The sequence below is a fragment of the Apostichopus japonicus genome, chromosome 9 (assembly GCF_037975245.1).
Source record: "Apostichopus japonicus isolate 1M-3 chromosome 9, ASM3797524v1, whole genome shotgun sequence".
NCBI classification, from domain to species: domain Eukaryota; kingdom Metazoa; phylum Echinodermata; class Holothuroidea; order Aspidochirotida; family Stichopodidae; genus Apostichopus; species Apostichopus japonicus.
This window is the reverse complement of record NC_092569.1, coordinates 35,828,271-35,839,667: the sequence shown is the minus strand read 5'-3', so window position 1 is coordinate 35,839,667 and position 11,397 is coordinate 35,828,271. Positions and strand designations below refer to the sequence as shown.

The 11,397-nt window shown below is 38.4% G+C and overlaps 3 protein-coding genes across 6 annotated transcripts in view; 2 read left to right on the top strand and 1 right to left on the bottom strand.

Moving 5' to 3' along the window:
• LOC139973672 (uncharacterized) overlaps positions 1 to 761 on the top strand; it is a 7,654-nt gene extending 6,893 nt beyond the window's left edge. The window contains exon 2 of the mRNA XM_071980497.1: positions 1 to 761. This exon is cut by the window's left edge and continues 1,004 nt beyond it. Within this exon, the coding sequence (XP_071836598.1) occupies positions 1 to 756 (756 nt within the window). The 3' untranslated portion in view covers positions 757 to 761.
• LOC139973681 (fibrinogen-like protein 1) overlaps positions 1 to 11,397 on the bottom strand; it is a 122,132-nt gene that overhangs the window by 49,457 nt on the left and 61,278 nt on the right. The window contains exons 1-3 of one of the 4 annotated variants that reach the window (XR_011795288.1): positions 10,775 to 11,064; positions 8,725 to 9,867; positions 7,609 to 8,077 (exon numbers count right to left, since the gene is read on the bottom strand). The exons of 2 other annotated variants lie outside the window; for them this stretch is intronic. The gene's annotated coding sequence lies outside the window, so the exon portion shown is untranslated. Of the gene's footprint in view, positions 1 to 7,608; positions 8,078 to 8,724; positions 9,868 to 10,774; positions 11,065 to 11,397 lie in introns of those variants that run through there. One more of the 4 variants, XR_011795286.1, reaches the window with a different exon arrangement.
• LOC139973689 (uncharacterized) lies at positions 2,913 to 5,778 on the top strand. The gene is made up of 2 exons (XM_071980529.1): positions 2,913 to 3,047; positions 4,430 to 5,778. Exons 1-2 carry the CDS (start codon positions 2,996 to 2,998, stop codon positions 4,930 to 4,932), a joined length of 555 nt encoding a protein of 184 aa, XP_071836630.1. The 5' UTR covers positions 2,913 to 2,995; the 3' UTR covers positions 4,933 to 5,778.

Here is an 11,397-nt window from a genome sequence, read left to right as displayed (position 1 = left end):
AAAGTAAGCGCCAACAACGACTTCTTCGGGGACGCAATTGGCTATTTTAAAGAAACTTTATTCACGGAAAGAATTCAACCGGATGTTGTAATTATGGTCATGTTAAATGCTCTTCAGTTAAAATTACTGGCGGAAACAATTCCAGAATCTTGGAATGGAACGTTTTACGCATTGAATGGTTTTAAAGCTCACGAGGGCTCACTTTATAGTCCAGATGGAAGACAAGCTAGTATGGACGAAGCGAAAGCGTTTCCTACTTTCCATAAAAGCATAAGGACGTTGGACGGCTTTGCGTTAGCAACACCTTGGAGACACACAACTGAAGGTGCACCCTTCATAATGAAATCGATGCACTGGCACCGACCGTGCAGCGATATGAACGGAAATGTTCGGGTATGTGGTGATCCTACTGAAATGATTGCTCAAATTCTACTCGGTAAGGCACTCGCACCTGATGGAAAGAATGTTTGGCTTACTTCGCTGGAAACGTGCGAACCTATAAATGGAAACCTTGATAGAAAGATGACCCTTTGCCACGACTGTCCACATTCTCTGTTTCCTTGGCATATCAAAAGAGTCCCAAATTTAAAGTGTACTACATTAACAGGACTACTGCCAAACATAGCCAAGCAGGATCAACAAGCATGGAATGGGTCACTTTGCCCAATAGACTGTATGCGGACAGATCCAGTGGGGAAGTTTGAAACTCAGTCAGGAAGCGTAGATGTTAGAATCTGCACAATATTGAAAGTATGAAAAAGATTCTCATAAAACTGAATAACCATTGTGGGCGCTGATTTACAGTAGCCATGGCCTGTCCAAAACAGCGAGATCTTCGAGGGAACAAGTGTGTGTGTGTGTGGGGGGGGGGGGGTCTTCGCGGAAACTAGGAAGCCGTTCCATGGACACTGACGAAAATGACAGTGATTCGTCCGATCAAGAAGATTGTTTATATACAATGATTCGTTTTATATAGAGTGAAGTTAAGTTATAAGTTCGGCAGACATTACGAAAAGTCGTCTTCAGAAACATTCTTTCCTGTGTTTTAGTTTAATCCAAATGTATGCATACAAAATAAAACTATAAATATAAGAAATCTTTCCAAGGAATTCCAGGAATTGATGTATCTTTAGAATAATATCTTTTTTTTCATATACCAAGGTCAGTTTTTGATAGTATGATATTTGAGTTACAGGGAAAGCAAAACAACGACTTTAAAGTGCCCCAACTAAAATAATCAGACCTTCCTCAAAATTATCTACATTTTGAACACCCACGGTCGCAAAATCCTTCGTTCGCCCTATGTATAGATAACTGCACGTACATACAGTATATAGTAGGTCAATATACGTGCAACGATATAAGCATATATAACTACGATATAGTTATTCAGATTGTGAATGGTAAACTGTAAGGATATTATTAAGTTGCGGGTGGTATTTCGCTCTCTCAAAGTCTTATTTATGAATACCGGGTAATGACTTAATTATCAGAGATATAACCTCGCATTTTACAGAAAACAAATTTATTTCAGTAGAACGACGACCGGAGAAAAAAGTAATAGCATCTAGTATGACTATAATGATTAATATACCAGATCTGATGTTTTATTATATAGAAGTGTTTATCTTGAGCTGTTTAAAGAGACAACTTGCTGTGTTTGCAAGAATAAAGTGGGCTTAAAGTGAGGAGTTCTTCCCTCTTTCTAGAAAACAAAGGTAGAGGGTATAGTGGAAATGTGCAGGTAGAAGGTATACAGGACAGTGAAAATGTGGTCATTTTTCATCATTTTAAATGAACAGTGTAGGCAATTCGAACATTTCGAATATTTCCACTAAAGAAAAGTTTTTCTTCTGAAGAAGAAGTGCTTAATGAGAGCAATGTGTGTATGGATGGGGGGGGGGGGGGAGGGGGCGCTGAGTGGTTCACAGATTTAACAAAAAATGTTAATAGCGCCACTGACTTCCAAGCAAGTTACCCGGTAAATTCCGCGACAACGGAGGTTACCCTTTAAATAAAGCCCTTATGGACGGTAAAGACAAATGAAAATGCCACAGAATGAAAGGAAAGGAAAGTGACATTGACAACTCATGTTATTCTCCTGTAATTGGTGTTAATGGTGTAGTTGTCTAGTTATGAACTACCGCCGCAATCAAAAGTATTGTTCTAACGTTCTAGGAAAGGGTACGAATATTAAAATTAAATTGCTCAGTCCCTGTAACTATATGATCATGAACATGTCATGTCACGTGAGTATCACGCACCATGGAGCTACAAGAATATTCAATTTAACAGGAACAGGTCTGCATTTCATGGCTATGTCTTGGTATTATTTCCACGTATAATGACGTGAATTCGGATCCTTACCCGCAATCCCCTAGCAGGCATGTTATCATGTCTGTTATACTATTAAATGTATCAAACTAGTTCGGTAAGTCCAAAGTTTTAGAAGTTATACTGTACGTCATCTTCGTTTACTGTTGACTCGGGTTGCTGTACCCTTAGCAATTAAGCCTAACACAGTACGATAGTAACAACAAGTTCTACAATATATATATATATATATATATATATATATATATATATATACATATATATATATATATATCACATATAATGGTGGCCAATATTCACAAAGAGTGCTCTATGCCAAGGCAGAGCTAGGGAGAGCAAGCAAGAAAATCCTTGACAGGGTAAATACCGACATCCGACGTAAAACAGAATTTAACCAATGGAGAAACAACTCATCTGTCCTCAAATGGTTCACAGAGCACCCAGAAAAGAACAGGTTATCATTCCTCGTTTTCGACATAGTGGACTTCTACCCCTCAATCAATGAAGATCTCCTCAACAAATATCTAGCTTGGGCCAAGAAGTACAGCCCTATCAGCAAATTGACCACGAAACAATAATCCATGCGAGAAGATCAGTACTGTACGACCATGATGGCAAACCCTGGGTGAAGAGAAAAACCACAAAGGAATTTGACGTAACGATGGGAGCTTACGACGGTGCAGAAATATATGAGTTGGTAGGCCTTTACATACATAGGCGTAGGAGCCTCATTTGATTTGGGGGGGCTGTAACGACTTGCCCGAAAAATATAACCAAAATTTTTTTCGCGCGCTCCGCGCGCGTTCTACATGTTAATGTGCATATCATATAGGCATCCATCAGTTACTACACCTGCCAATAACATAAAATCATTTTTCGTGTTATTACCCTTCTATATTGGTTATAATTATTGGGGAAGTCCTTACAATAATAATGATAATAATATCAGTTTAACCATTGAAAAACACATTGCAAATTATTCTTCTTTTTTCAGTAGTGCCAGTGGCGGAGCGAGGGGTATTGGTCAGGGGGGGGGAAGAGAATGGGTCTGTAGGGGTGCTTTTGACACTATCTAAGCGGAGCGCCACCACAGGTTGGCGCGGAGCATACAGAAATTTTTGAGTAAAGATACTCCCTAGATCGCCGGAAATGACCCTTTCCGGGCCTTGCTAATTTGCAGAAAAATGAAGGATAAATAGGTGTCATCGCCATTTGTCAGAAAATTGCACCAACAAAATGTGAAAAATGTCAATAGGTATTTGAGAGCGCAATAAAAAAGTCGATAATCGCGAATAAGAAAAAAGTGGTAAAAAGCTGAAAAGGGCGCCAGCAGTCCATTTGAGTCCGTCAGGGGTCATCGCCCCTCTGACTGTATGGACGCTCTGGCACTGGTGCCCGAAAAATTCTCAGCATATTGCCCAAATTTTCACCAAAAAAATTGGAAAAAAATGCAAATTATTATTCTTTCAGTAGGTGCCCGAAAAAATTCTCAGCATATTGCCCGAATTTTCACCAAAATATTTGAAAAACACATTGCAAATTATTCTTCTTTCAGTAGGTGCTCGAAAACTTCTCAGCATAGACCTATTGCCCGAATTTTCACCAAAAAATTGAAAAACACATTGCAAATTATTATTCTTCCAGTAGGTGTCCGAAAAATTCTCAGCATATTGCCCAAATTTTCACCAAAAAAATTGAAAAAAATGCAAATTATTATTCTTTCAGTAGGTGCCCGAAAAAATTCTCAGCATATTGCCCGAATTTTCACCAAAATATTTGAAAAACACATTGCAAATTATTCTTCTTTCAGTAGGTGCTCGAAAACTTCTCAGCATAGGCCTATTGCCCAAATTTTCACCAAAAAATTGAAAAACACATTGCAAATTATGATTCTTTCAGTAGATGCCCGAATAATTCTCAGCATATTCCCGAATTTTTACCAAAAAAACCCCAGAAAAACATATTGCATATTATTATTCTTCCAGCAGGTGCCCGAAAATTCTCAGCATATTGCCCGAATTTTCACCCAAAAAAATTGTTGGGGGGGCTGCAGCCCCCCCAGCCCCCCCCGCCTCCTACGCCTATGTTTACATACTACACCAACTAGAAGCGAAGTTACAGGTGGCCAGCGTCGGTCTTTACAGAGATGACGGCCTTGCCGTCATGCGAGGTTACTCTGGCAGACAGGCAGACCGCACCCGCAAATTGCTAGTCAAGATTTTCCAGGCACATGGACTTAACATCACTGCCCAGACGAACCTAAAGTCGACTAATTTCCTTGACACAACACTGGACCTAGAATCTGGAACCCACAAACCATACAGGAAGCCCAACGATGAGCCGCTCTACATACACGTCAAATCTAACCACCCACCCACCATCACCAAACACATTCCTACAGCCATTGAAAAGAGGATCAGGGAACTCTCGTCGAATGAGGGAGTATTCAGCATGGCAGCACCGCCATACAACGCAGCCCTAAAGAAAAGCGGATACGAACGCACCATCTCATACGACGACGGGGGCGCACCAACAACACCCAAGAAAAAAAAGAAAGAACCGCCAGAGAAAGATCACGCGGTTCAACCAACCATTTAGTAGGAACGTGGAAACCAACGTGGGGTCACAGTTCCTCACGCTCATAGATAGGCACTTTCCACGCGAGAGCAAGCTGAGGAAGATCTTCAACAGAAGCACCATGAAAGCGAGCTACAGTTGCATGAAAAACATGGATTCCATCATCAAGTCCCACAACGCCAGAATAATGCGGCAAAACAACACAACGACAAACGCCACCAAAACTTGCAACTGTAGAGATAAAGGAGCCTGCCCCCTGCATGGAGAGTGCTTAGCCGACTCAATTGTGTACGAAGCTACCGTCACTTCCGGTTCCGACTCGCGGTCATACGTTGGGCTCACCGGGAGTGACTTTAAATCTAGGTACCGCAACCAAACGAAGTCGTTTCGCAACAAAAACTATGAAAAGGAGACAGAACTATCCAAGCATATCTGGGCACTGAAAAGCAAGGGGAGAGATTATACTATTTAATGGAACATATTGAAGGAATCCGACACACACCAACGCGAATCAGGATCATGCAATCTATGCATGGAAGAGAAGCTGGCCATAATACATTCGAAGGACAAATGCATCAACAAAAGAACAGAGCTGTTATCGCACTGTCGCCATGGCAACCGTAACCACACACGCCTGAAGCCGAGATAGCCTTTGTTGTTCAGTTGCCTGGTGATCGGTGCGCGAGCCGTAGCCGTGAAACTCCGAGTAGCAGTATGATGGTAGTTTAGTTAAGTATATTATGTGATATATATATATATATATATATGGACGCTGATTGTATGTCCAAAGATTCTACACCGGTAAGGAATGTCGTAATTCCACTGTAGGCGTTTGTCACCTGTATCGAACAAGACTAGTTCTGCTTTATATCGAACAATACTAGTTCTGTTCTTATATATGTATATATATATATATATATATATATATATATATATATATATATATATATATATATATATATATATATATATATATATATAAAATGCAATGGAGGTAAACGACAAAGGCAAATGAATATATATAAAAAATCGTAATGAGTTGGAAAATCAAGAACAGGGAAAAAACTTTTTCTGGTGTGTTATCCTTTATTGAATTACTATATATCTGTCATACCACTTGCTACACATTCAAATCTTATTTACGGCTTGGCTTGCCTAAAAAGTGGTTATTCTGTGTAAAATTGTCAGATTTAAGGCGCCAGGGGTGCACTCTGTACAATCATAACACTTGCGTAATACGCCCTTAATGACAGTTATTCAAAGCCAATTTATACGCTTTAACACACCAGTAGAATCACTGTGGTCGAGTGGTACGGACTTCGGTTCGTGACACGAAGATCCAGGGTTCGATTCCTACCTTCGCCTGATGAGTCCCAAAAGTACGTAACCGGTCGTGAAGTGGAATTTTTCTGGTGTGTTATTCTTTATTGAATTACTATATATCTGTCATACCACTTGCTACACATTCAATTCTTATAAATATATATATATATATATATATATATATATATATACACACTCTTAAAAGTGTTGGGCAAATTATTGCCCAACCTGGGCAATTATTTACACATCCGTTGGGTCCGTATGCCTCCTGGTTGATATTGGGCAAAAAAGTGCCCAACTAAGTTGGTTAATGATTTTGTTTGCAAACGGTTAAATAAATACCCAACACCTTTGCCCAACGCCTTTACCCAACAATGTTGGTCACCGATTTGCCCAATGGTTGTGTAAAACCTTTTACTAATGGATTTTCTTTACCCAATAATTCTTGCCCAACAGCTAGTTAAAAATAATAGTGGTTGGTTAACTAATATAATACCAACATTGGATTGTAACATTTTTCATACAACTGGGTTTATTTAATAGGTTATAAAGCTTAATCAGAGAATGATAAAGAACAAACAAGTAATAAATGTTTCATACTTTTATTTTTTCTGGTCTTTGCAGACTTCAGATTGTGAAACCCAGTTTGAATTCTCACAGCATTCAGTGCTTGACCTCTATTTAACTAGTTAAATGATCTGTGACTTCCATCCAAAGCAATAATTTCATAAACTCACAATGGGGATAAACACATATCGACATTATTAAAGCTGAAAATATTATATAGCTATTCATATTTTGCCATTGTTTACTATTTTCAGTTCTTGAAATGTGTTGACCACAGAAGACCTCCTGTATGTTGACATCAACTACACAAAGTACAGGTGCAATACACAATCATGTACAGCTTAATGTTGGTTTCTTTCAAGCAACTCTGGTCTTAATAAGTGAATATAATATCACTGATAATTTCCAACATATAGTCAATTGAAGCTAACCATTTTATGTTTTAAACAAGGACACACAAACCAAACAATATTGATACACCATTGTATCTGCAATTGCTTTAACAAGGAGCCAACGTATATTTTGCTAACATTTTGATTGTGCTTAGATGATTGAAGAACTGAAAATTTTAAACATCTTTTCAAACAAAAGCCAAATGATTACAAATCCCACATTGATTCTACATACTAGAAATAAAAGCAGCTTCAAGATCACACTTATAAGTGATCATAGGGACACTGCTGGCACCTGATCTGATAAACACACACAAACTTGAATGTTTGTTTGATAAACCAACCCTGCCTCAACATTTCACTGTATCGATAACAAATCTACCCCCTACCCCCCCCCCCCCCCCCCCAAAAAAAATACAGATTTTTGGTAGGTTCATTTTGCCAAGGCAAAAAGTTACTATTTCCCTTTAATATGTATATATATATGAAACAAAAGCAACCTTAAATTGTAAACATGTCAGATTAATAACAGAAACTATTTGAAAAGTTTGTTCCAAGACACTTTGACCCTTAAACACTTCTGTTTGCTACGAAAGCTCCAAAGGCATTCAGTGAACGACTTTTGATAAAACCAAGTTCATATACCTCAGCATGGCAAAACTCCCAAACCCCCACACATTGAGTTTGGAAGTTAATGTCCAACACATGACTTTAAAACAAATAGTCTACTGCCTTTAGGAGTGAGGACTGCATTATTGGATGTCTCTCAATTATCACAAAAAAATGCTGAGGGGAATCTTTTCTCTCCTAAGCACAGAATGAATGGCTGTGGTCGCTCATCCTTCCATATTTTCTTGCAGTAGTCCTCTAACACTTGTCACCGACTGCAAATTAAAGAAAATAAAGTCCTCGAGTTGCAAATAAAATGTAGCAAAAACAGGTGGATAGACAGAGTTTTAAGACTTCTGCAAAATGCTATGATACTGTGGACCAGTGTAATTAAAAGAAAAAACAGGTCAAGAAAGTCAACATAGTAATCTTGACAAGGTTTTCAAAGTGTAACGCCCACCCATTAATGTCAAATGACCTTTCCCTTGCACTATCAAGTACCGGATCACTTCATTATTATGACCAGGGTTTACATACCGACGATGAAATTGTTTGAACCTTCCCCCATTTCATCACTAGTGTAATTAAAAAAAAATTGCCCTGGTGGCTTCTGACCTCTGACCTCTACTATAATCAATGGAATTCATGTACTCATTTTGGCAAACATATATGAATCACATATGAGATTCATCTAACTTTCACCCTTTAAGTTAGCATATTTACAAGGTTTTAAGTGTTTGGCCCTTGTTAACCTCAAATGACCTTTGACCACTAGCACAATAAGTAGCATTCTTCTGCTCACTATAAACAACAACACACCAAGTTTATGAGGTTAAACAAACTTTCAGCTGAGCTGGTATGAACCAAAAGGTGTACCACCAAAGGAATTTTTACTTAAAATATAATTAATGATTTTGCTTACTGGCTGATCGTCTATGAATGCTTGAAGGCAACTAGTCACCGTAGTAGACCCGCTTTTCTTTGCACGTCCTCGAAAAAGCGATGGCAACAGAAAGAAAGCTAAGTTCTTCTTTTCATCTGTAAAAGAGATTTAGGCAAGAAATGAGAATGCTTGCAGGTATAAACGACAAAAACATTTATAAGGCACACTATAGTCTGACCATATAAAACTTCAAGGACTGAGGATAAAATTCAAGGGATCTACACCGCCCTAAATGTGCTCCACAACTTTATGCTCATACACATTAATAACAGCAACATGAAAGTTAATGTGGCATGTGTACTCATAGGGGGCCTACACATTTGTATTAGAAGACTTAATTACCTACCCTACACACTAACTTCAAGCCAAATTTTATAAGATTTTGAAGGGAAAATATGAAAAAGCCCATAGTATGTGCTAACCTTTCATTGACATAGTCGTACTGAAATCTGAATACAATTGTCCAAAGATTTTTGGAAAAATCAATTTCTAGACGTTTTAACATGTTTAATCTTCCTGCTCATAAAACATCTTGAGAAGAGTACACAACACAACAAGCTAATTTCTTTTCCTCAGCATTGGAAAAGTATACAAATAAGGAATCCAGCTTCAGTTCATTGGCACATTTTCAAGTTGTGCTTATCGACAGTAGAATTAATCCAAATATTAGATTCCATTGAGCATTAATGAGTAAACAAGGCTAATAATGAGGTTTTCAGTAATTACTCCTGCTGACCAAACAACATTTCACTTGTTGAGAAATCAACAGGAATTATTCAAACCCTATGTGGAACCTACAAACAGCAAAAAGTAACAAACCACCAAAAACATATTTTGAAGGTTAATCCAAATATTGACCCATCTTTACAGATATACTGGAAAGAGAAACTATATTGTCATGGCATAAGCTCTAAGTGAAGCTAGCAAAGAATTCACTGGCCACGACTACAATAAATTAGGCTTTCCATCAGTCAGTGCATCCAACGTCTTCTCTAAATGCAAAAAGTTCGGCCAGTTTGGGATGATCGCCTGTATAGCACAAGATGTCCATCGTCAAATATCCCACTCTGTTGTATAATTTGTTGGCAGTTGGTTTTGTAATAATTCGAAGTCCTGTTCTACCTGTAGGAAAGAGAAAAATATGTAAACAGCATTATAGGCCTATAACATTACGAGCGCAGATGTTCTATGCTATACTAATATTATTATAGCCTAGAACTCATTAAATGCCAGGCCTAACTTAGGCTACTTCGAAGTTCGAATAACCCTCGAAGTTCGGACACCCCTAACGAATGCATAATTTCACCATGGCACAAATACAATAGGATCAATTTGACGAAACCTATGAAGCACCTTTTTTTCTAACGAGAATGTTTCTTCTGCCATCGATAGTATCATTTTAAAAGAAGTGTGAACAAATACAATTCTGGAGCTATGGAGCATTTTAGTGCTAAAGTGTTCGAACTTCGAAGGGTCCATTATCATACTACTGTATGAACGTACTACTACTAGCATTAACAACGTACGTGTAAGTCTAACATTAGGCCTAATTTATGACAGGCTAGGTCTAACGTTAAGCTAATAAGGGTTCATGTGGTCATTTGCCGCATGAAACTTAAAAGAAAAAACGGAGTACAATTTATGATTTACAACGCAAATGTGCTACAATGAAACCTTGTCTAGCCAAAATATAGGCTAGAGAAACCTGGTGCATACGCATAGCTTACCGTAAGTTGACGAGGATCTGCATTACACAGGCGTTCGCAACGTTAATACAATGTGAGTAACTTAGGCCTAGTTACACACTTGCGGGCGCGCCTGTGGCGCCCGTCAATCGCCTCACTACAAGCTAGCCTAACGTAATACAACTATGCTGGAAATACAATTAGTATTAGTAGCCTTTACGTATGCCTGGTATAGCCTACATGTACCACCGAGAGAACGAACGATCATTCGATACCACTGATATGTAGAGATCGCAGTGTTCGATGCACACACCAAGCAGAGGATTGTTTTTCTTTACGCTCACCTTCAAATGTAGCACATAACTCTGGCATTTCCCACCTCTTGAGTATTGCGCTAACACATTCGTCAGCCATTGTGTAACTTCTTTCACGATATACGATCTACTCATGATGTATGCACATCGTGCAGAGTACCAGTATAGTAATGGCGCGGAAATGATGGTTTTTGCACAACATTGGGCAAATCAAGCTTGTTTGCCCAACAGAAAGTAAAAATAAACTACATCTTAATATTTGCACAACAAAGTTTACCCATATCAGCTGTGTAATTTCTTTTACTCAGTTGCTGGTTAATATTTACTCATATTGGGCAATGCTTTGTTTGCTCAACCAGTTTTGCCCAACAGATTTTAGAGTGTATACATTTATATATATATATATATATATATATATATACATTGGTATATTTGTTTACTTCAACGCATAATAGCTGGGACTTAGGTTTACCTCGGGGATAGGTTTACCTGACACCAGGTAAACCTAAGTCTAGGGTCTTCTTGTTCAATCAATTTCACTTCCTTTGAGGAATGATTATTTCGAGTTAAGAGAAAACCTCATAAACTTTTCAATTCCGAAGTTACAAAAAAAAAATCGTTCATTTAAAGGGTAAAATTTCCCCTCAAAAGTG